The sequence below is a fragment of the Lepisma saccharinum genome, chromosome 12 (genome assembly GCF_977018435.1).
Source record: "Lepisma saccharinum chromosome 12, izLepSacc3.1, whole genome shotgun sequence".
NCBI classification, from domain to species: Eukaryota; Metazoa; Arthropoda; class Insecta; order Zygentoma; family Lepismatidae; genus Lepisma; species Lepisma saccharinum.
In genome coordinates, this window is record NC_139240.1 from 36,330,926 (window position 1) to 36,357,824 (window position 26,899).

The 26,899-nt window shown below is 40.0% G+C and overlaps 2 protein-coding genes across 4 annotated transcripts in view; one reads left to right on the plus strand and one right to left on the minus strand.

Moving 5' to 3' along the window:
• The window catches only part of LOC145995981 (QRFP-like peptide receptor), a 539,079-nt gene that overhangs the window by 309,065 nt on the left and 203,115 nt on the right, over positions 1-26,899 (plus strand). The gene's annotated exons all lie outside the window — the stretch shown is intronic.
• The window catches only part of LOC145996432 (serine protease inhibitor dipetalogastin-like), a 123,511-nt gene that overhangs the window by 45,988 nt on the left and 50,624 nt on the right, over positions 1-26,899 (minus strand). Inside the window, exons 1-4 of one of the 3 annotated variants that reach the window (XM_083132906.1) lie at positions 24,596-24,730; positions 20,787-20,957; positions 13,514-13,663; positions 8,860-9,006 (exon numbers count right to left, since the gene is read on the minus strand). In XM_083132906.1, coding sequence (XP_082989032.1) covers positions 8,860-9,006; positions 13,514-13,663; positions 20,787-20,957; positions 24,596-24,626 — 499 coding nt within the window. In that variant the 5' untranslated portion in view covers positions 24,627-24,730. Of the gene's footprint in view, positions 1-8,859; positions 9,007-13,513; positions 13,664-20,786; positions 20,958-24,595; positions 24,741-26,899 lie in introns of those variants that run through there. The other 2 variants (XM_083132907.1, XM_083132908.1) reach the window with 2 other exon arrangements.

Genomic DNA, 26,899 nt, shown 5'->3' on the forward strand with positions numbered 1-26,899 from the left:
CTGACTTATTGATTACAGATATGTTTTCAATTAAATTTATACTCAATGTCCCTATCTCTGACAGAGTTATGCTGTGATGCTGTTATTAGGTACAGGCTTCAGAGCACATTTCAAACAAATATCTTGCCTCTTCCTACATACAGACCCGAGCCTGGCTGAGCACTGATGGGTAGGGATTTGGAACTGCATGCAAAACAAGACAAGAAATTTGTTACACTGATGAGAAGAGCTACTGACAAGAAAAATTATTATTGATTACAGATAAGTTGTTAGAGCATATAATCATAGAACATGTGGCAGGGCAATGAGATTGTAACAAGAGAGAACCTGAAAAATACAGAAACATAAAAACAATAAAACATCTCATACATCCAGATTGTTGCAGGTTGTCATATCTTATAGAGGTTTATACTCAATGTCCCTGTCTCTGACAGAGCTGTGCTGTGATGTTATTATTAGGTACAGGCTTCAGAAAATTATACCCAAGCAGATTTCAACTATGCCTGTTCCTGCATACAGACCCCCCGAGCCTGGCTGATATTTCTACAGCACTGATGGGCAGGGATGGAACTGCATGTGAAACAAGGCAGGAAATTTGTTACACTGATAAGAAGGAATTGATTACTAACAAGAATAATGATTATTGATTACAGATATGTTTTCACAATAAAGTTTATACTCAATATCCCTCCTGTCTCTGACAGAGCTGTGCTGTGATGTTATTATTAGGTACAGGCTTCAGAAAATTATACCCAAGCAGATTTCAACTATGCCTGTTCCTGCATACAGACCCCCCGAGCCTGGCTGATATTTCTACAGCACTGATGGGCAGGGATGGAACTGCATGTGAAACAACACAGAGAAGAGCCTATTAAGAATTAAACTTGTTAGTGACTTATTGATTACAGATATGTTTTCACAATAAAGTTTATACTCAATGTCCCTATCTCTGACAGAGCAATGCTGTGATGAGGTACAGGCTTCAAAAAATTATACCCAAGCTGATTTCAAACAAATATCATGCCTCTTCCTCCACACAGACCCGAGCCTGGCTGATATTTCTACAGCACTGATGGGCATTTGGAACTGTATGTAAAACAAGACAGGAAGAGCCTATTAAAAATTAAACTTGTTAGAATTGATTACTGACAAGAATAATTATTAATTGTTGATTACAGATATTACTCAATGTGCTTATCTCTGACAGAGCTATGCTGTGATTCTGTTATTAGGTACAGGCTTCAGAAAATTATACCCAAGCAGATTTCAAACAAATATCTTGCCTGTTCCTACACACAGACCCCCGAGCCTGGCTGATATTTCTACAGCACTAATGAGCAGGGATGGAACTGTATGTAAAACAAGACAGGAGAAGAGCCTATTGAAAATTAAATGTTAGAATTGATTAGATTACAGATATGTTTTCAGGTTTATTTTTTTTGCATCGATTATGAAGTTGTTAACATAGAACATGTGGCAGATATTATTATAGTGATGGCAATGTTAAAGAGAGAAACAAGATTGTAACAAGAGAGCCTGAAAAATACAGAAAATAAAACATCTCATACATCCAGATTGTTGCAGGTTGTCATATCTTATAGAGGTTTGTTCTGAATATTTTATTGATTATGAAGAAACACAGCAATGTTAGATGGGGCAGGTTTTAAAATATAGTGCAGTAATAATTTTATACTCAATGTCCCTATCTCTGACAGAGCTATGCTGTGATGAGGTACAGGCTTCAAAAAATTATACCCAAGCAGATTTCAACTACAAACTTCCTGCACACAGACCCAGAGCCTGGCTGCAGCACTGATGGGCAGGGATTTGGAACTGCATGTGAAACAAGACAGGACACTGATGAGAAGAACCTATTAAAAATTAAATATTAGAATTGATTACTGACAAGAATAATTATTAATTATTGATTACAGATATGTTTTCAGGTTTGAAGTTGTTAGCATAGAACATGTGGAATTATAGTGATGGCAATGTTGGAGAGAGAAACAAGATTGTAACAAGAGAGCCTAAAAAATACAGAAAATAAAACATCTCATACATCCAGATTGTTGCAGGTTGTCATATCTTATAGAGGTTTGTTCTGAATATTTTATTGATTATGACTAATGTATTGAAGAAACACGGCAACATGTTAGATGGGGCAGGTGCAGTAATAATACATACTCAATGTCCCTATCTCTGACAGAGCTATGCTGTGATGGGTACAGGCTTCAAAAAATTATGCCCAAGCAGATATCTTGCCTGTTCCTACACACAGACCCGAGCCTGGAAGATATTTCTACAGCACTGATGGGCAGGGATTTGGAACTTGTTAGAATTGATTACTGACAAGAATAATTATTAATTATTACTCAATGTCCCTATCTCTGACAGAGCTATGCTGTGATGGGTACAGGCTTCAGAAAATTATACACAAGCAGATTTCAAACAAATGTCTTGCCTCTTCCTACATACAGACCCGAGCCTGGCTCATATTTCTACAGCACTGATGGGGCAGGGATTTGGAACTGCATATGAAACAAGACAGAAAATTTGTTACACTGATGAGAAGATCCTATTAAAAATTAAACTTGTTAGAATTGATTACTGACAATATTGATTACAGATTTTATACTCAATGTCCCTATCTCTGACAGAGCTATGCTGTGATGGGTACAGGCTTCAGAAAATTATACCCAAGCAGATTTCAAACAAATATCTTGCCTCTTCCTGCATACAGACCCAAGCCTGGCTGCAGCACTGATGAGCAGGGATTTGCATGTGATACAAGACAGGAAATTTGTTACACTGATGAGAAGAGAATTAAACGTGTTAGAAATGATTACTGAATTATTAATTACAGATATTACTCATTGTCCCTATCTCTGACAGAGCTGTGCTGTGATTAGGTACAGGCTTCAAAACAGATTTCAAACAAATATCTTGCCTCTTCCTGCATACAGACCCGAGCCTGGCTGATATTTCTACAGCACTGATGGGGCAGGGATTTGGAACTGCATAAGACAGGAAATGTGTTACACTGATGAGAAGAGAATTAAATTACACTTGCAGCAAATATTTATTTACCTTGATTGCTGTCTCTGCTGAAATAAACAGGGCTGCCTGCTGCGGATTGATTCCCAACTGCCAGATTCCTGTGCCTGAAATCACACTGAGAGGCTGGACAAAACTCTCCCACAGTTGCATATGTCATGCAAATTATTCTGCCCCAGTGCCTCAACAATACAATCATAAGTGCAATCTCTAAATTTTTGCCTTATAAAATACATGACAAGCTCATTCAAATATATATAGTTGGAATTTGATACAAACTCTGGATTAAAATCTTCACCACTGTACAAATTCCCATTATCAGTTGTAACAAATTCAATCTTCTTATATTTAGATATCTTGTTAATAATTTTATTTGAATATTTATAATGTCTCCAATTTAAACTCTGAGATGCAATCATGGGCATCCTATACTCAAAACAACGCTCATAGCTATTGTTGAACCAATAATTGTCAAACAATTTCAACCTTAAATTATAATGGCACCTGTCTGTATAAAAATTAACAAACAATCCAACAATTCTCCTGAACCTGCTGTATACAAGCCTTTCAAACTTGGTGATAAAATTGAGATAGAGGCATTAAAATGGCCTGTCACTGGCAAGCACCCACTGCATTTCAGTTTCATTTTGCACTGTAAACAGGTCATACTCGGACAGGCCAAAGAATCTAAGCTTTAAATCATCAACAAGTGACTTAGATTTTATGTATTTTGAAATACATCTTCTCTCAAAAAATCCTGTGTCAAGATTATCCATGCAATTAGATATGATACACACTGCCTTCTATAAGTTAATTGCTTGCTGCTGCTGCCTTGTATTCCTCAGAAACTGCTTATGTGCTCAGAACTTGTTGTACCTGTTAAACAAAAATAAATATTAGAATTTTGTTATGTTTTTTATATAAAATTTCTTGGGGTTCAAATCAAAATTCTATGCTTAATAAAAAAATATCAGTTGGGTTCAGCAGTGTGTTTTGTATATTTAGTGTGTGTGTGTGTGTGTATGTGTGTGAATATTTTTGGCTTTGGTATTTATATAAAATTTCTTGGGGTTCAAATCAAAACTCTATACCTAATAAAAAATATCAGTTGGGTTCAACAATGTGCTTTGTGTGTGTGTGTGTGTGTGTGTGTGTGTGTGTGTGTGGGTGTGTAGGTGGGTGTGTGTGTGTATCTTGGCTTAGTTTTAAGTGTAGCCAAAAAAAATATCAAGAGGGGCATATTTTTAACAAGCTTATGGACAACAATCTGACAGAAGTGCCTTTTGTAAGTGTGGACAAATCAATCTGAGGGGGCTCATCATTTCACAGGAACTTCCCGAGGGCATTTTTACAAAAATCTTGGATTAGACGGAGTACCACACTTGAGCAAAAAGCTCATATGGGCATGTTGAGCAAGTTTTAAGTGTAGCCAAATCTGCCTGAGGGGGGGTTCATCATTTCTCGGGTTTATAGTATCATCAATTACACTACTTATTGCCAGTTAATGTCCCTCACGGTCAGCCAGACGGGTCGATGGATAAAATTTATGGTGTCTTGAGCTATTACTTGGTATGTCTATCAGGTTCATCAATCTTTTCGTAGCTCTTGTAATTTGTGAGATATCGACAGTTGACAAGGACGGAAGGACAGAGGCGCAGACATGTTACAGGATAATCACACAAGAGGTTTTTTTTTTTTCGAATTTCGTTGATGCGTACTCTTAATTTTTAAATCACTGAAATGCTTTCTTTAGTAAGACAGACGTACTTGGCGAGTGTTTCCAAATCGTTGTGCAATGAGTGGTAAATAATTCTCTTTTGAAAACAACTTTTGAAAACAACCAATCTACGATTTTAAACTCGACGTAAGACTAGCACTTTATGAACTCGTTTAAGCACTAAAGAATGTGTAGTATAATGAACGAATTAACAATCGCTGGTTCTCTCGGACACACGTATTTATGATGAGTGGATCGTAAATATAGTATCATCATATTGTGTTGATAAACCATTGCGAGAAACTGAAGAGAATATTAGGCGTAGAGTCACTAAAGTTATAAAGTTTTTGAAACCAAAGCGTTGAACAATCCAAAATTTATCCAAAACGGGCAATGTCCAGTGACATGAAGTAGCAAAGAAACCGAATTTGTATATTTAACAGGATTGAAGTCTCACTGTATTGAGATATGCGAGTTGTTGGTGGAAAATTGCCAAGAGGGGGAGGAGTTATCATGATGCTCGCTGCTTCATAGGAATTGTGAGGAAAACAAATTATAATTATCGAATGGATCCCGTAATAAGCAATGTGATTTAAGAATGCATTTGTTAGTTTCTACATTTTTAGGTTATGTAACGGTGTTTTATGATATGGTGAAGGACTCACGTTATTATGTGGTGCATCGAAAGACATAGCTTAGTGATCTAAGTGTGTGCGACAATGTCAATCTATAAAACGTTCGGGGTGTATGTGCTACAACGTATGCGTTACAAAACAAGGTTGAAAAGGTTTCAATTCGTAAACTATAGGCGTATGTAGAGAGAGACCTCAAGCCTTTGCAAAATATTGCATTTCTTTCCTAAGGTCTTCAAGTAAAATGCTACTACTCGTACCAAACCGTGTGGAACGCATAAACTTCACTACTAACCTACAAATAAAGCAGTTTGACATTATACACTTACTTGGTGCCGCAATCTCGGCTCTAATGTGTTTGATTGCTATTTACGAATACGGAAACCTTTGCATGCTAACATGTCCTTACCGTGTTGGGTGATGGCTTATACGGTGAGGTTACTGAACACTCACGCCCAGGTCGGAAGTCGAGCCGAGGAAATTCAGTGGCAAGATCGAGCGGCTACCGAACCGCCCGGAAGGGGGAAGCGGGACAATTTCATTCTTAGAAAACTTGCCGTATGACGTAGAAGGTTCTCATCGTAGTTTCCTTCTTCTTTTTGAAAATAATAGTATTACGAAGTTAGAGATTCGTTGATACCATTAAATAGATTTTGGTGCTACCCATTCTAAAATAGTGAAGCAAACCAAAAATCATTTCCTAGCTTAGAAATGAGAGACGCATTAAACGGAGTAGCTATAACTGAATCCACTAAACCATTTTACATTCTCAAGGTATTATCATTAGTACTTCCTACTGGGGCATCACATACTTTCAAAATGCCATCTTGCGACTTGTCCCATTCGTTTTCATGAAGTGACTAGTTTTTGCAATTGGTATTCATATCGAAACTATTAGCCAGTTACGAACCTACATACAGACTCATACAGCAGTTTGTTATTGGGTAATGTGTGATTAGTACTTCGAGTCCCTTCACCGTTGTCAACTTGCTTTCTACATCAGAGTACGCTACTTTTATTTTTTAAGTGAGCTGCCCAATTATAGTCGGTGCTGAATAAACATCGAAATTTTGGGTACTTTTACCGGGAATCGAACACGGGACCGTATTTGCTAAGGAATCAACTATATCAAGAAACTCATTCATCACATCCTTGAATTCTGAAACCAACTGTGATAGCCATACAAAACGATTAGACAAGGACACGTTGTATCCTGTGAAACCGTAGAAAAAGTATTGTTAATGTCTATATTAGTCTATGAACAATATGATAAAAACTAAGTTAATCTCTAGAAGAATATCTTAGTTGTTACTTTAGTTGTAAGCTTATCACGATTATAGTATGTTTTACGTTAATGCAAAATCGTTGCAGCAAGTGACACAATATTGATGACGTTAACAATTTTCTAGTCTATAACGTATTATTGCCTATACTTTTATTAGTGTGTGTTTAGAATAAATATAGAGAATGCTTTGAAAGCCAATTGTTGTCGTTATACGTACATAGCATGTACATTTTAAGAGACAGTTACATCGAATTCAGTGCCTTTTGAAGACGTTTTAAAATTTTTGAGTATCAATTTATTCCATACTAACTTTTTAACTACAAAGCGCAAATTATGGAGACGAGAATAGTTAAACACTAAAGACTTGAGTCATATCAAATCGTAATTGTCATAATTCAAAATATCGTGACGGGCTCCATGATAACCCGCAGTTTGTTGCTAAAAGTGGAGAGGGAATATGCAGTAAATTGCTGATCATATTACCAAATATTCGCATCAAAAAATTATAGACTATAATTTTAACCACAATATTATTTTCGTCTCCTCCGTGGCCGTGCGGTCGAAGGAGCTGTGCTTTGGACTCCGACTGCGGGAGTCATGGGTTCCAGTCTGCCTGGATTTAGTCTCTGGGTTCTCGGGTTGTGTATTGAACCGGTGGCAACCCACCATCGTGAGGAAATTGGGGAGCTACGAGTGAGCAGCGTAACCCTGTCATGAAAATCTCCTATAACGACTGAGAGTTCGATGTGCTGACCCCACGTCACCTAATTACTGGTTGAAGATCTCCACACCTCTAGGTAGGATTGTGGGAGGGAGACTGGCAATCGTAAGATCGGCCAAGACCCACGGGTTATATTATTTTCAATTGTATATATAGTTGAATCTACCAACACTAGTAGAATATAGTGCTTCAGGAATGCTGGTTGCATTACGTGATTTCACCGTGGATCGAATCCAGATTCTGTCGATGACAATGCGACAACGCTACCACTACACCATCGAGGAGGACAGTAAGACACCTTGTCAATATTCATAGACGTTGTAATGAATCGTGAAGTAATATTATAATAGGGAAAAGCCTTGAGCAATGAAGAATAATTAATGGACAAGACAATATTCCACTGAAGTTGACTCTTTCACTTCACTCAAATAATGGATTTCCCAAACCTATAAAGTTCTCCACGTAACTCACAAACATCCAATTGCGATTCTGTGGGAATTTATTTTCCTCTCCAGAAATTTACATTTTGGACAAATAGTTATCATAAATTTCCCCATTAATTAATTTCTAGTGATTACGCTACAAATTGGCAAGTAAGAGTATTGTAAATACGTAGAAACGTAAAAATCCAGGTGTAAGCATGTTTTACGGCTCTCGAATTTGAAGCGATCAAAGATAGAATTGCATGACGTTTGAAACACTGCATATTAGGTTTCTCACTTGAGTGTAAAAAGAACGACCTTCTCACATCGCCGTATGAGTTAGGCAGCAGGGTAGCGAGCATTTGAGGAAATAGGTTTTCAATTATTTTTTTATTTTTTTTGCCGATATCTGTACATATACCTCAACTCATAGTCTATTTGGGAGCTTTCGAAGCCGGGATTTCGTGAAGTTTCTCTTCGGTAAGTGTACCGTGGAACACTACAATAGCGATTACTCTGATCACCATATTTATCGAGAACACTCCAAGTCGTGGGAACGTGGCACCTCTTTGTCTGCCGTGAATGTCAGCATTTGCTTTCATTAGGGTGGATGACTCTGGTTGAAGAAGTGTTTATATTAACCTCTGTGCAGTTTGATCAGGTGATAAACAGATACGTGTTGAGTATTGATAAGTGTTATTAGTGTTGCTGAAATGCCGACATTTATTTTCATGTACTATTCTTATGCGAAAACAAACTTTTGAAAAAGTGTGAGGGGGCGATTTTTAAGGGAACTTTCTCAAAAGATGTGAAAATTGTGTCAGTTCAAGGGGAACAAATCCATTATATTCTGTGACAAAAGTGCATGATTACTTGTAACTGTGAAACGTTAAGATAAATATATGCGCTTGTGTTGAGGGGCTACGCTCATTCGGTTTTTGCAGCCGCTACACGGGCCGCGTTCAAGCGGCACAATGAGCAAATGAAGACAGTAGAGACACAGAAGCACATTGAATGCAGATACTTACTGCCAAAATCCATATAAAGACCATTCTTATGGTTGCATTCCATAGCCTCTTTGTTTGGAAAAGACATGAATTTGTCATCACACACTGGCTTGTAGAAATAGTTATAGTTGTCACAGAAGCAATCTCCTTTATACATCATCTTGATTTCTGTTGGAATAACAGGGGTAAACTGATATTAACCTTAACATTTAATTGTATACGTGTATATTTAATGTTTGCTATGTATAATTGTGACTAGAGTACTGCATTGGACCACTTTCGCTCGAAAATGTTCGATCGAATCTCTTACGCTCCAGCATGATTCGCTCAAATATATAGAATATCAAATATCATTCCAATGGGACAATAATCGTACAAATATACACTCTGTAAAAAAAAAATAGCATCACTTCATTATTTTTGGTCGTCAGCATTTCGCTCGTGAATTATCAGTTGTTTTATTGATTTAATTCGAATTGTCGATTTGTTTTCCTAACAATTATATAAAACACTATATCTGTACAATATATTTTTATTATTTAAGTCATAGTTACGTACATAATGCACTTTACAGAACTGATAACAAAATTATTGCAAATATAGCTTGTGGAACATTTTCGCACAAAGACAATTTTTACAAGTAAAAAATTGAACAAAGGTTTTAAATGCATCATGATATGTCAATTTGTAATGATAGTAAGTAAATACATTGACTAATACTTAGTGTGGCCACCCCTGGCCTTCCTAAGTGCTTCCAACCTTCGAGGCATGATATGAATGAGATTTTGACAATATTCGACCTCAATTTCATTCCAAACATGTACAATTGCTGCCATAAGTTCCTCTTTTGACCTGTACGTCTGATTACCAAGTTTTTTGCACATCATAGCCCACAGGTTTTCTATAGGATTCATGTCTGGAGAGTTGGGCGGCCACCAAAGTCTTTCAATATTCATATCATGAAACCAGTTATTCACCACCTGAGCACGGTGAGAGGTTGCATTATCGTCTTGAAAAATAAAGTAATCCAAATTCTGTCCAGAAAAATGATCTCCTGCAGTTTGTAGAACTTTCCGATTCAGGATTTCCAGATATTGATCAGCCTTAACGGCACCTGTGCAAATATGCATCCTGCCAATCTTTTTTGAAGAGAAACATGCCCAAATCATAACACTGCCACAATACTTTTGAGTTTCTAAAATACAAGATTTTGCAAGTTCTTCTCCCTTCCGCATCCACAGTTTAACTGAGCTGTCATTCCCCAGCAATTTAAATCGTTTTTCATCAGAAAATATCACATGTTCCCAATCTGTATCATTCCATGCGCCATACCGTGTGACAAACTCACGTCTAGCTTTTGCATGTGCATCAGTTAGTCTGGGTTTCTTACGTGGGACGTGTTTAGAAACACCCTGTTTCTTAAAGTTGGGATACTACAGTAGCATGAGTAAGATTGATTCCCACCTCATTTCGAAGTTTATGTGCAATTTGGTGTGAACTCACTCCTCTGTTCTTCAGTGCCATATCCTTTATCACACGATGCAGTCGAGGTGATGTCTTTTTCTTTCTGCCACAGTGACTTCTCAGTGATGATTTTCCATGTTCTTGTTGCTTTTGCAGGCAGCGGCTAACTGTGGATTCATGCATTTGAAGTTGTCAACCAATTTCTCTCTGAGAATGACCATCCATATGCAAAGCAAGAACCATTCCTTGCTTACGTGGTGAAATGTCGCACTTTCTGCCCATTTTTTTCAAGAAAACATGCTCAAATACACTACACACCACCAGAACACTTCACAAATATGATAATGTATCCAAACTGTCAATAGTGAACATGTAGTTTGCAACATAAAACACGTCACAAGTTGCACTACTAACAATCGTTTTACAGATTCATGACAATTGATTACAAAGCCTTGCAGCAGTAACTGATTGCAATACCCTCTAGCGGACACTCCAAACACTAAATTAACAAAATAATAACACCACACTATGCAGTGATACCAGACCAATGCTTCAATCAATTGATTTCAAGTTGTGCAGGAAAGATGCATGCATGTGAAACTCAAAATTGTCAACATCCGTAATAAGAATACAGTGATGCTAATTTTTTTTTACAGAGTGGTAGTTCTGGTAGTTTCAGCACATAATAATCTATTCATTTTCATATATTGCTATGTATTGGTAAGATAGGCTAAGTTACATTTTACCATGGAGATGATGACTATGTTTACTTCAGTGTCATTTTCACTTCGTTTTTCACTTCACGATCCATATTTGAATGTCCATTCATCAATTTCATCATTTCATCACTCATCCCCATCTTCGCATATTAGTTAAAAGGCACAAAACGCGAAGTACTTTGTAAAATAAACTAAATCAATCAATCAATCAATTGAAGGCCCACTACTACAGAAAAATTACGGTTACACGTGAACTACTGGGCTTAAATCGTATACCGATCATTTGAAGGTTCGAGCGTTATTCGCTCGAGCGAAGAAACTGTCCATTCTGTAAGTCATCTAGCGTCATCCGTGCGAACTATTAGACCATCGAGCAAAAAGGCTTCGATGCATCACTCTAGTTATCACTGTCTTCTACGCTCACAAATAATAAGTATTTAAAGCTTTACTATTATACATATTTTCATAAATTAACAGGGAGCCGCTTAGTACAGTGGGATCCATGAGTATTACCGTGCAAATTGTCCATCACCATGTTCGTGTACTTTATTTGACCCAATAAGAGCTTCAAGAATTAAAATAAAACTCAAAACAAGCTGTTGACAACTTCTGCACGAGCGTACATAAAAATCCATCGCTTAAAAACACATAGGATATAAAAGAAAAAAATAATGAAAACAGTCATGGACAATTTGCACGGTAATACTCATGGATCCCACAGCATATCAATGTGAATGTTTAAAAGTTGTTGATTTCGATTCGTTTTTGTTTGGTAGGAAGATTGGGTTTCATGTTAAAATGTAGACTCAATTTGTAAAAGATTATTTCAAGCGAAATAAAAGCTTATTCTTGCAACGTTATCTTGTATAATGTTATGGAAAGACCCAGTTTGCGTATGATATGAACTATTCACAGTTGCAAATTGAAGCAGTTGTTATAAACAAACCCGGATCAGCGAACACAATATGAGACAAGGCAGAAACAGTCATGAAGAAAATTGAAACTATCGGTATAAACCATACGATTAAAATCATAAGGATACACTATAACATAATTTAGCCTGTCTTATTAGTAGACTTTGGATTTTTAGGTTCTAAAAAGTGTGGTTTTCGGTTCCTAAAATAGGCTCTAATCATAAAATAGGTTCAAAAGACCTTAAAATAGGTTCTAAAATTCCTAAAATAGGTCCTAATAATCTTATGTTAGGCTCGAAAAATCCTGAAGTAGGTTCAAAAAAACTTGAAATAATTCAAAATTCCTGAAAAATGCTGATTAACTAGGCTATAGGCACCGGCAATGAAAATGGAACACCTATATCCTGAAATACGCACTATCTTGCATAACGTTATGTGTGTTGCCTAACCCTAGGGCGATGGCAGAACTTAGCATTGGAAATTTGCTATTTAAAATCCACTCTTCACCGTATAGTTACGCAACAATCGTTTTTTATGTTATCCACAGTCAAGCTCCGCAATTTTGTCTGTGAGGATCATCTTATATGCTGAAAATAATCTTTCAACAAAAACATAGTCAGTGGTGCATTGTTCAATGCGGAAATGTTGGTTTGCAAGGCGTGAATGCCTCAAGAAACTTGGCAAGACCACACATATCAGAAGTTTGCACTTTGGACTGTACTGGTAACAGTGGTACCAGACATTTTGCTTTGTTTAGAGCTTTGAAAAATCACCATGGACTTGGAGGAAGAGAAATCGACAGAGAGTACGTTTCAAACACGTTCGTCGTGGCCAAACAAAGCAAATGCCTCCGTGTGACATAAAAATCCTGTAAAACCTTTTAAAATATATAAAAACCTAAAGAAAAGTCTTGATTTAGGCGCATAAACATAAAATAGGTTCTAACAAGCAAATTAGATTTTTTTAGGGACTATAAAACTTCATCAGTTGTTGCGTTTTTAACGAAACGCTGCCGGCTCCCGTGGGGGAGTGGTTAGCACATCGCGCTACGACACCAGGGGTCTCGGGTTCGAATCCTGGCCTGGGCATGGATGTTTGTGAGTGTCCAGTCATAAATTTCATCATATCATCACTCATCCCCATCTTCGCAAATTAGCCAAAAAATTGATCAAGAAGCGAAGTAAGATACAGTAAATCAAATCAAATCAAATTAACGAAACGCTGACATAACTTATTATTTCTTACATACCTGTAAAGGAAAAAAATAGGTTAAGAACCTAACATCCGAGGTACCGGCATACAACTTTGAGAAAACTACCTGATGCGAACGACAAGTCACACGTCAAGCTTGTCGCGTAACTTCAGTGTGAAAGGTTGCATTTATTTCTGAGGGTTAATTTCAACTTAAGTAAAGAAACCTCTGCTTTACACACCTGATCGACCTTCTGTGCATAAAGTGGACTCAAAACAGAAACTAAACACTGAAAACTCAAGATTGGTGAAATCCTCAAGCGATACGTCTCACTTTGGTGTGAAATCTCCCTTAGACAACCAATCAGAACGTTCTGTGTGCGTTACCTTCTTTCTCTCCTTTGCAGGAACACTTGAGGTCCCAAATATTCATGTAGGTCTTGTTGTTGGAGCCGCAGACGGGCTTCCTGTAACTCCAAATGTACAGGCAAGGGTCGAAGTTGAATCCTTCTTCGCAGGCTCCATTCGTGAAGTTTTCTAAGTATTGCACAAGAAAAACAATGTGTTAGAAGACAAAGTAAGCTTCGATTAGCATAACACCATATTACAAGTACAATTTTTCTCCGTGTTGATTACTTATAGGCGGGGATCTCGGATTTTTCGGTGTTATTTTCCCCAAAAATTCGTGTTTAAATTTTAGTACACTTTCCTGCCAAATAACCCAAATGCATACCTTCATTGTGCTTCTTAAAAAGTATTTTAAATTGTTCCTGGCAGTTTCGTGTACTGTGCTACGCCTTGTTCATTTTGAACACGTTTATGTCCTACTTGTTATTTTCACATTAATATGTTTTGTTGGTTTCTGTTATCAAATTTATAATTTTTGAATTTTCATAAATTAACTGTGATACCGGTAGCGGAAGCCATTTCCGGTTTCTAAACATTTCTAAAACTATCCACTATGGCTCAGATACATCTGTTGTTGAATCGGTTGCCTGGACAGCAATAGGGATGAGAAGACAGAACCAATGAATAGGATGAGACAGTGAGCATATTCTCCATTGATTTATGCAAACACTTTTTTAAATTCGCTTTAAACCACAGGCTACTATACCCAGTACAAGCAGAACCATCTGGCGGGGGAAGACAACGTAATATTTATCATTTTTTTCAAAATCACGTCCTGAGAGGGCTCAGTGTAGCCGCAACCTAAAGGAGAGTCCCATAATTCTGCAGCACTCTGAGATTGGACAACTACCGTGATGTAGTTATCCTGTGGCTCCCGACAAAAGAAACGTCACAACTGGAAACTGGTTTTGATGAGTTTATTTCTCATTATATCTTGTGCGAGAAATTCCGATGTTAAGGCTCCCGAGTGACGGTAGATGCGCACTGGACTTCCGCCAAAATTGTACCATTGCTCTCGGTAACGCAAAACTTTTCTCGCACGACAAATTCTGCTATGACGTAATCTCACAGGTCTCCTGAGTGGCGGTATAAGTGCGCACTCGGTCACCATCAGAACAGCGCGCCGCTTTGTACATGGATGCAAAATGTTCCGATAAAAGGTTAAATATCGTGCGAAACACCGATTTACACGTGGTTGCATGTATGATGGTGGATCAAATGAAAACTGTACAGTGGATGTACGAATCTGAGCTCTCCACCGCCGAAGAAGTCCAAAATAGTGCAGAGTAGTGGCAAAGTGATGCTCACATATTTCTTCGATCATCAAGGACCCCTTCTCCTTGAGTTCCTACACCATGGTCAAGCGATCAACGCTGCTTGTTACTGCAGTACCCTCCACCGTTTGCGTGCAGCAATCAAGGCCAAACGGACCCGCCTGTTGTCCTCTGGAGTTGGTTTGATGCATGACAACGTGCGGCCACATACGTAAACTGTTACAAAGAATACGTTGGCGACTTTTGGGTGAACAGTGTTGGAACACCCACCGTATAGCTCTGATCTATCGCTAAGGGACTTCCATATCTTTAGTCCGTTGAAAAAGGCATTGAAGGGTCGGCGCTTCCACTTGGAGAATAAAGTCATGGACAATGTTCGCAACTGGTTTCGATCTCAGGCAAAGGAGTTTTACGAGCAGGGTATTCACCCCTTGGTGAAAGAGTGGGACAATGCTTGTGTAATTTTGGAGATTACGTTTGAAATAAATCTTGTTGATTTCATTCTGTGGCCCCTGTTCCGTTTTCATTTGATCCACCCTAATATATGTCGGAATTATTCCATGAACAACAGGCACTAGTTTCCTTTTGGATAAAATTTTGGAAGATATGCAAGTAATACAGGGTGGAATAGAATTCTACTGAAAAACTATTACATGTTGTTCAGGGAAGTTGGCTGAGTGTTTTGATATAAGGTTGATTTATTGATTGATTGATTTGCTGTTTTAAGTCCACTTTATGCACAGAAAGGCTTATCGGGACTGGACCTACAGTTTAAAGTGCGATCAGAAGCAATGTGTGCCTCCACAGAGTATCGAACCCAGGACACCTTGATTACAAGGCAACGACGCTACCACTGCGCGATTGGGGAGACACAAGTGTTTTGATATAAGGAACCCAGTGCCCCCTGTTCCTTATTACATAGTAATTTGTAATTCGCCATTCAATTATTATTATTAGACCCTGCGTGGTCGCTATATTCTTTTTAATATCGGATGGTAGTGTTAAGCGGAATGTCCCTGCGATGCGTACGCTTTTAGTTTAAATGTATTCTGCAAACGTTAACGCATCCACCTCTAAGTTTATTAGCTTCACTTATTATTAGACCCTGCGTGGTCGCTGTATTCTGTAAACGTTATCAATTATTGTCATTTAAACTGTTTAGTATTAGAGTCCTGCGACTCATTTTTAATTGTGTTGTCTGGATGCACACAGTTTTAGTTATGGTACCACGTGCATCTAGTGATTTTTCCACTAGTGTTTTCTCAATGTCAAATCACGGCAATTCTCAGTACTGAGTTTGCAATATGTAAAAAAATGAGTTGGCAACGCGTACTTGTAGTTAGAATTTTCAACCCCCATGCGCCACCGCGTGTATAAAACTCAGCGCAGCGAGACCGGAGCTCCTCTGTCCGAAGGGACCTGGAGTGGAAACCTCACGGTGCCCAACTAAGCTCCAGATCATCGAACGTCGAGATCGCCGCGTCACAGACACGCGTTCGCGCGATGTCAGTGAAGAGCCTCAACCTACCCAACCCCGTCCAGGTAAATAAAGGAAGACGTCCAACAACCCAATCATCCGATAGGCCAAAGAGCTCAACTATTCAGGGGGGACAATTCGTACTCCCACTTCCTCCCTCTGATAGACTATCGAGGCAACCAATAATAGATGCAGAACGCCTTAGCGATTCTGAAATGCATAATATTGACAACGAGGAACCTCAGGGCATTGCATCTGAGTACGGTTACACATCAGATTCTGTTGTAAATGAAGAGAGAAGAGTATCCGCTCACACCGGAGCCATCTCCAAATCGCCTGGAGGGAAAATGCGAATCGTCAAAATCGTCCACTTCGGGTTGTCATTCGACATCTTCCTATAGATCTAGATACGAAGTTCATCATGTCGGAGCTCATTTGTTATGGATTTGAAGTTATGACTGTTTACCAAATGAGCCAGCGTAACCGAAAAGGTCCCGGAAGGAAGAACTTACCACTATTCCTGATTACTCTCAAGAGATCACCAGCAGCATCAACGATCTACGATTTGGAAAGTATTAACATCTATAGGATTGAGGTCGTAGAATATCTGCCTCCAACAGTCCAACGTTTACCATGTCTACTTTACCTACGTCGAACACTTCTCCAGTACTGGAAATTTTACTTTGTTTGACACGGTGGGCCCGACGTCGCTGGTATAGAACTCAATCACCCCACCATCTTTACGAATGGAGGTTGCTTGCCAAAGAATTACATAATTTCCTAGTAAGAGAGCGGACCTCCCAATGGGATGAACGTCTACGAAAACTGGAACCACAAGATAGGCAATTTTGGAAGTTAGCGCGCACTCTCAATGCAAGAGATAAGCCAACGTTGAATTCATTAAATTCTCCCGAAGGACCTATAGTGAATCCTCAGGAAATAGCGGAAACTCTCGCAGACCAATTCCAAACGCATTTCAAACTTAATGCAGAACTTGATGATCAAGAAACAGAGCAAGAGGTGCAAAATACATACGACCAACTTCTACAACTTCCATCGACTCTTGATGCTCCACACGTAACACCTCGTGAAGTCCAAAGGCTGACAAAAAAGCTAAAACCGAAAGCAGCACCTGTCCTAGATGGTATTCCACCTGCTTCACTTCAGAATCTCACAAGAAAGGGGTTTGTGTATCTTGCCAAACTTTTTACTAACGTTATACGACTGGGCTATTTTCCAACACAATGGAAAATGGCAAAGATAATAGCTATTCCAAAAATGGGAAAGAATCCGCACGAGAAGACAAACTATAGGCCTATAAGTCTATTATCTCATGTTAGTAAGCTTTTCGAAAGGGTGTTGTGCCAGCGTCTCACAGTTATTATAGACGAACATCAGCTAATACCAAACCACCAATTTGGCTTTCGGAAAAATCACGGTACTACCGAACGACTTGTCAGAGTCGTTGACTATATTGCTGTTCATAACAACAGAAAGCATCGTGTCGCTGGTTTATTTCTGGACGTGCAGCAAGCATTTGATAGAGTATGGCACGGTGGACTAATGCTAAAATTACAACTACTTCCGCTACCTCAGTGCTACTTAAAAATTATGATGAATTATCTGCAAAACAGGAAGTTCATAGTAACTGTGCAAGGGCAGAAATCTACTTCCAGATCTATTGAAGCAGGGGTGCCTCAAGGTTCTGTCCTTTCCCCTACGTTATACTCATTATATACGACAGATATTCCATATCCGAAAGGAGGATTACTAGCAACATATGCAGATGATACTGCATTGTTAGTACATGCAAAATTACTGTCCACTTGCGAAAAACGAATTAACAAGTATGTGCCAGAATTAATAAAATGGACTCAGAAATGGAAAATAAAAATAAATCCAACAAAAAGCAACACCATAGTTTTTGCATCGCGTGGAGCTAGGGAGAAAATCAAACTCCAAATATTCCAGACGCCAGTCCCTACGGTCAATAAGATAAAGTACCTAGGAATAAGCCTTGATACAAGACTGACTTTTGGCCCACATCTAGATGAGGTGGCAAGAAAGGCAAAACAAAGAACAGGATACCTCACGCCTCTATTAAGATCACCGACATTGTCAATTGAACCAAGACTCCATCTGTATCAAATGATGATTAGACCTATATTATTATATGCCGGCCCTACATGGTTACAGGCCGCTAAAACACATTTACAGAAATTGCAATATGTACAAAACAGAGCACTCAGATACATTGGACATTACCCGTTAGCGACACGTATACAACAACTCCACAAAGACATGGACCAGCCCAGGATTGAAGATTTACTACATATTGCCCGGGATAACCTGTGGACGCGGATTACGATGCATCCAAACCCATTAGTGCAAGCTATAGGTCAAATAAAACCCAGAGTAGAGAGGGTTTCACTTCCCCGTCCATGACTGTTTATATAAACCAGATAAATGAAATGACAATCAAGTTAATTGTGATTGTGAATGTTCATATATATGTAGTAGTGAGTAGATTTTGGGGATTTTCTGGGAACGTTATATATTGTACTAACGCGACAGTTGCGTTAGTTTTTGTAAAATATTGATGTAAAGAAAAGTAATTATTGTAATAGTATTGTAAATTATTGTCGATTCCAGTTAATGTTAAATAAACAATATGCTGGGATACACAAATCCTGACGTCAAACCGGAGCTCAGTTGGCTCCCGGATGTCAACTGGCAAACATCCTGGGGAAAAACCGGCCATCCAGCCAGAAGCCTAGCAGCCATCCCAGAAGAAGAAAAGCCTAGCAGCAACCTAACTACCTGGTATAATCGCCTCGATTGATAGGTGCCAGGTTCTACCTGCCCGGCTTGTCTGGGAGCATCAGGACCTTCTTCCTAACCTGCCGTCCTTGTACAGGAGACACCGGTCGGCTTGCCGATTCCTAGCTAGCGCCGGGGGTGTCGCGGCATCCTTTAATCCTTTACCCAGCGTCCGCTTGTCGGAGGTGCCGGCTGGCTACGGCCAGTTCAAAGCTGTGGTTGGGGGTACCGCGCACATACTACTTTCTCTTACAGGGGAGCCCGTGACGTCGACCACGAACAGCGCCCTAAATAAAATTAGGTCCCTATACTCCCTCTGGCGCCTCACTGCGAGGAATAAATTGAATGGTCCTACTCTCCTTTGAGACCAGAAGTGGTGAATGCACGTGTAGGGTAAATGTAAATGCACGTAAGTGATAAAGGTTAAAGACTAGTGTGCTAACAGACTTTCTTATGATAAGTTTCTAATAAACATATATGTATATAAAGCTGTTGTTCACGTTTTACCCAGCAAGCTCTGAGATATCTAGAGTCTGTGTCCACCGATTGAATTAAGGAAGTTAGCACTTATGGGTAGAGTTTTTCCGTCCTCCTAGTTGAAGTGTGGCGATTATGTGGTAGGACGTTGCAAGTTGCATCTCTATAGTTTGCTCAAACTCTACTACCTTTGTGTATGTTTACACGGAATTACAATTCTCGAGCTAGACTGACTACCTTTGCGATTGTGGTTTCAACATGACGGGGCGCCGGCACACTTCGCAGTCGCTGGTAGAGAACACCTTGATACACAGTTTGGTCAAAGATGGATTGATCGTGGTGGTCCTGGTTCCATGACCAGCTCGATCACCAGATATGACGCCGATGAACTTCTTCTTGAGGTGATGTGAATATCACAGTGCACGAGACTCCAGCCGACACTACCATGGACCTAGTTGCTAGGATTGTCGCAGCCGCTGAAGATGTGCGTCAATCTCCTGGGATGCCAGAGCCGAGTGTGTGCGACAGTCCATGCTGCGTCGCTGTTCATTTTGCGTGATCATGGGGGTCTACATTTTGAACAGCTGCTTTGAAGGAACAGTACGTTTTGTGTGTACAGTACAGTTATTTAACAAACATGTACGAGTTTTGTCCTAGATTTGTTTCTTTACTCATGCAATTTTTTGGTATTGTTTGTATTGCTATTCATGATATTACAGATAGTGATGGGTAGCTGATTAATTGTTCTTTGTAATTTATCAGAACCCAATCTATCACGGTCCAAGAGACAAAATACAAGTATAACACATTAACATCACATTACTTTGAAATAAGCTACCGGCGACTGTGGGTTCCTTGTATCAAAACACTCAGCCAACATTCCTGAATAACCTGTGAAAATTTGTCGGTTGAGTTCTGTTCCACCTTGTAGATGCGTAAACGTTTTAATTGTTGAGTCTAAAACACAACATCGTTGGATTTTCTTGTATATTTTGTTTGTAAAGTATAAAATGTATTGAGATTCACGAAAAGGACACAATTCGCATTTTATGTCAAATTCACTTTATTTCGATAAAGAATGTGTTGTACATATATAAACTTTCTGCAATTAACATTTTTCGGTATTATCGCGTTTGCCAAAAATAAAGGTCCCTACTTGTACACAAACTCTGAATGTGCTTCCAAAAACGTTTTCAGTTCTTACCTGATGGGTGAGAACTGGAACATTGAAGCAGAAAAGCATTGGGGTAGGTCTGGCTGCTTTCTTGGCCGCAAACTGGCGCTATTGTGGTGTTCTCGTCTTCTGGGTGACAGATGCTTTCAATGTAGCCTCCGGTGGGGTAATCTGATACCCCAAATCCGTTCGCAATGCAAGCTAGAAGAAAATTTTCGTAGTAGAGTCAACGGCAAAGATAATAGTAGGCAAATTGTCCATCGCTATTTTCATTCTTTTGTATTCCACATGCTGTAAGAATCGAATTCTGTTGATGAGAAGCAGATATTGTGTATAACGTTCTTCTTTTAGTTTGAGTTGGTGTTTTTAAGTCCACTTTATGCACAGTAAGGCTAATCGGTACAAGACCTACAGTTTTTAAAGTGGGATCCGAACCACTATGTGCTTCCACCGGGTATCGAACCCGGGACCCCTTGATTACAAGGTAAGGACGCTACCACGACGTCATCTGGAAGGCCCTCATCACATTGTGGAAAACGGACTGGAGGAAACTGGTGATGGACAATTTGCCTACCATTTCTTTTGCTGCTGGGTGTACAGCTTGTCCGAAACTTCCCAAACAACGCTTATAAGCTACACATATTGATTGATTGATTTGCTTAATTTTACTTCACTTTTCTGCCACGTTTGTCTAATTGCGAATATGGGGATGAATGATGATATGATGAAATTGGTGAATGGACTCGTACAAACGTCCATGCCCAGGTCGGGATTCGAACCCGGGAGCCCTGGCGTTGTAGCGCGGCTTGGGTCGGCAAACTACACATAAATGACAACTCATGTATGAGTTGGGACTGTTACTGGGACATGAGAATATAGCATTCCATGAATATGAATGCGTTGTGGGTGGTATTAATAAAAATCCGTAAGCGCTCATGACCACATGCTTCAACGATGATGGGGTAAGAATTCAACTGCTGTTCTCCTTGGTGGAGTCGATAGCACGTTAAGCAGCGGCTCCAAGGTTCGGATCCCAGCCTGGGCGTGTATGTGCTTTTGATTGATTGATTGATTGAGTTCACTTTATGGACAGATAGGCTAATCGGGACTGGACCTGCAGTTTAAGGTGGTATCCGAACCACTATGTGCCTCCACCGAGTTTCGAACCCGGGCCCCTTGATTACAAGGAAACGACGCTACCACCGCCAATGTGTTGCATTTCAGTATCCCTTCAGCAGTTTCATCACTTATCCTCATCGTTGCGTTAGTCGAAAGTGGCAGAAAAGCGACGTAAGATAACGTAATTCAATCAATCAAGTCATATACTTCTGCCGCCAGTGAGAACCCTGAAGGAAGATTCACGCACATAATACCGACAAACTTGCACAGCCTGTATAGAACAGGGGCGGAGTGAAAAGTGGGTGCATCCCAAAAAAGATGATCGTCTCTCTTTGGCATCTAGAAATTAATCTACGTTCTCAGCAGAAGAAACAAAATTACACCAGAATCACACCAGAAGCACAAGATTGAAAATGTGGGATGCTAAACACAAAAGAAAGGCAGTGCAATACCGTGTACCTAAGGCTCGCAGGCAAGCCTGGGATCAACAGATGGAAGTTCAGTACCGTGTATAGCCACCTCGAGCCCGTAGGCATGCTTGAACAAGACCGAGTATGGTAAGGATAAAAGCATTCAACTTCTTCTGAGGAAGACTATCCCACTCTTGAATGGCAGCCTTCTGCAAGTGCATCTTGTTCACAGGAGGATTTTCGCGGCTGACAATTGCTCGCTTCAGGTGTCCCCATGCATGTTCCACACAGTTTATGTCTGGAGAATACGCCGGCCACACCATGCGTCGAATGCCATGCACATCAAGGAACTCTTGAACCACTCTGGCACGATGTGGTCGAGCGTTATCATCCACCAGCGTGAAGCCACCCCCCCCCTTCCACAGTTGTAGAGAAACCTGCTATCACGGGTTCGAGAATAGAGTTTCTGTACATCAGACTAGTCATGTGACCCTGAAGAGGAATTAGGGGCGTACGTAGACCAAACATGGTTCCACCCCAAAACTTGATGGAGCCCCCCATTCTGCTGGTGACGTTCCTGGATGAAGGGCTCGTTCAATCTCTCATCTGATCGTCTCCAGACCCTTATGCTTTTGCTTAACGGGTGCAAACTAATGGTGACCTCGTCTGTAAAGAGCGTGTGCTCCCACTGTTCGTGACTCCATTCACTGTACATTGTTGCCCACTTTACACGGTCTCTCTTATGGTGTGGTTTCAGAGGAACCTTGGGTATGGGTCTTCTTGACGTCAATCCTTCCTCATGAAGTCGATTCAGCATTGTCTGATTGGAAACATTCGCTCCTGAGGCCCTCCGCAGATCCTGGCACAAACTTAGCAGTTGCATTGGGTCTACGACGGGCCGAAATCACCACGTACCGATCTTCCCTGCGTCTTGTTTTGCGTCCTTGGTCGATCAGCAACTGATTGGGTCTCCATGAACTTTTTCCTCACTCGAGAGACATCACTTTGACTCACTCCCACACGGGCAGCGACGTCCACTTGGCGATATCCCTCTTGCAGCAGCGTTACAATTCGAATGCGGTCCGTAGCAGAAATGGTTGCTTGAGGCATGTTGCCCTTCGTTTTTCACCCGCTCTCTGTACAGTTTCCAACTCACAAGTGCGGATAAGACACGGACAATGCCTCCCATCGGGCTGCTTTCAAATCTCCTCAGGGATCATGTGGCAACTACTGCCCTCTATCTGCTGAATATCGAACTCACTTGGGGCATTATGTCGGTTTCTGTCTCGGGCATTTCTCACATAATGAACATTGTATACCTTTTGGGGATATCGCGACTCAGACCGCATGCAATCATAATATGCAAAACTTTTTTTGAGCACTGTATATACATTTTATTTCATTGCACTACTAGCAAGAAAAATAAAAATCTTAACTGTAAACCAAGCTTGTTTCTGGTACATCGACACAATCTTGGTCCACAATATCTACGAGACGTTAACCAGTTGTGGATTATCGCCTCAAACATGTATAATTGAAAGTATCAATAAAGAAGGGGACAGAAAAACGGGGAACAGAAATTCCGCGGATCTGACGCCCTGGTTTATTTTAAAGGCACCAGGGTACTAAGCGCCTACACCTTGAATGTATGCGGGTGGAGGTTAGGCGTCTTCAGGGGTTCTCCCCTTTTTCTGTTCTCTGTTGATATTGTAACATGTCCCACTTCTCGTTCGTCAACGCATGTGGTTTCAGCATGATGGGGCCCCAGCCGACTTCGTAGCTGGTGCTCGTGATATTCTGACGCAGACCTTTCCATAGCGGTGGATAGGGAGAGGCGGACCTGTTGCTTGGCCTGCGCCTTCACCTGATCTGACCCCACTTGATTTTTTTTGTGGGGTCATGTCAAAAGCGTTGTCTACGAGACACCCGTGAGTAATGTAGAGGAACTCTTGGCAAGAATCCTTGAATCCTGTGATCTGGTCCGAACGACTCCTGGGATATTAGAGCAGATGCGACAGAGCTTATTGCGACGCTGTCATGGCTGTATGGAGGCAGGGGACCGTCACTTTGAACAACTGCTGTAATAATGGCTGCAGTTACTACTCATGAAAGCCACTACAGTGATTCTTCTGTGTTTGTTTTCAACTTCCCCAGACATATTTTATGGTTCCCCTCCGCGTTGTGCGTGGTTGCTTGCCCTTCGAAGGTTCTGGCTTGTAACTATCTCATTGTGTTGCGTTTATTCCCTTCCATCATCCCTGCAAATCTGTAACACGGTCACAGAAACACCCTGTAAATAAATAAGCTTACCAGCTATCACAAGCAGTGTAAAAGCCTTCATGTTGGCTGTTTCCTCACAAACCCTGGTCTAACCGGACGTTGCTAGAGTGACTATTTATAATACGTGTTCGAAACACTTTTTGTAGGAACTTTTCTATGTATGTTCTAATGGCTCGTACGCAACACTCATTCCGCAGGTTCCTGCACAAGGATGAATTTCGACCAATCACAGCGGCGGCTGGAGTCATTTGACGGCCTTTTTCTGTGTGTTGCGAACCAGGTTCCTTTCTTTTCTTCTTTTTATTGTGCACTCTGCGTCGAACAGTATTATATATAAAAGCTGAATGGGTGACAAATCACCGGATCGATACCATAAATGCATCTACACGAGGAAAGTCGAATGGATGAAGGTTTTGCTAACAAAAACATTGCATATCATGTACAATACTTAAGTACGGTTGAAATATTGTGAAATGGAGTTATTTTTGTCAATGTCACAACTGGAACGATGCAGGCAGCGGGGACTCCCCTTTTTTGCCGGAAAATGTTAGTTCGATCATCAATGTTGGGCGGCAGAGTGGGCTGTAGCACATCCAAAATCAGCCTGGCCCACATTATATTCAAATTGTTTAGAGTTACAATTGTATTGGTTATAATTTGAAACTGTTTATTGATAATAAATAAATAGTAACAATTAAATTGTAACTGTGTTTGATACCCGGTGACAACAAGTAGGAATACCTATCCCACTTTAAACTGTAGGTTTAATCCCATTCAGCCTATCTGTGCATAAGGTGGACTTAAACTTTGACAAACCTCTTTCATTCTCATAGTTTCGATTAGGCCAAAGAGGAAAATATGCGACGCCATATATAATTATGACACTGGTGTGTATTGAATTGGGGTTACTTTACGTCACGTTTCTGCCACTTTTCGCTAATTGGGACGATAGATGAATGATGTTATGATGAAATTAACGAAAAGACATTCGCAAAAAACACCCAGACCGGAATTTGCTGTGCTAACCACTCCGCCACGGAGATCGGCAACACTGGAGTAGACTAGATTATACTTGGGGACTTCATGATAACAGTAACATGTGCTCCTAGAGGAAAAGTTTTAGATACACCATTAATAAGAAAGCAAAGATAAAATCTTCCCAGAAAATCAATTACTTTCACAATGTAGCCAGGTCAGCGTTCAAACTGTTTTCCTCATGCTCCCCACACTATCAGGGATTCTTTGGAAGATTATGTGAGAAAATTACCTTCATTATTTACTTTCCCACCACCATCACCCCCTTACCTGCGGCTTTTTCATCGGGACGTTGGTTTGGCATCCCTCTAAATCATTCCGCAGGAGCACGGTGTGGCTTGCTTTGTAGAAATCGCTTTTGCCCTTTGTTGTTTGATAGGACCCTTTGTGCTATACTAAAGTAAATTACAGAAGTGTTTGTCATGTTTTACCGGTCGTATATCTTTCTTCCATTCTTTATTGTTCTTCCTGCTTTTATAATCTCTCAGCGTTACTCTTTCACGATACCATAACGTTCATCGGTGTCTTGTTTAGCTTCAGGGTTGATGTTAGTCCCGCGTTTTCCCGTCAGATGTCGACTTTATCGATGATCGCTTTTCTTTTGAAGCAAACTTTATGTTCTTTCTTTTTCTACGTACATAGAGATATCATCACAGTTGGCCCTATATCTCACAAGAGCAGGGATGTCTGGTATCGACTTCCGGGATGAACAATAACACTTTTTTGCAGTTATTCACTTACATTTCTACGGGATTAGTAAGCATTTGTGGCAGTAACACGAATAAGGCTCGCTTTAGACATAAGCATTTCCTTTAACATTTTTTCCAACATGAATGCTTTAAAAAACCTTAAGGAATTTTTTAATGCAGACAGTACCTTAGACGGAAGCGTTTCAAGTAACATTCTGGTTTGCATTTGCAATTGAGATGCGAAGCGTGCAGAGAACGTTAAGTAACACATACAGCAGGAGAGACATGCGAGTTATGCGGTTTTCATTTAATAACTAATAAATTTAAAGAGGAAGATTTGTAATTTATAAGAGGAAGTGGTTTTTTAATTGCTGATATTGTGTAAACAAAATGAAACTCTACATATTTTTCTGTAACCATCAATTTCATTAGATACATTTCTGTCCATGAGCCCGTGACCGGTGCTTTTAATTGAAACAACTAATTTAGTCTTTCATACATGTACTGTTAGCGCTAGGAACTATGTATTTAAGCAGTGCCATTGATTTGTACCAAACATCTTTTCATAGATGTCGGTTGAATAGTTATCGGCTTGTAAAAATTTGAAATG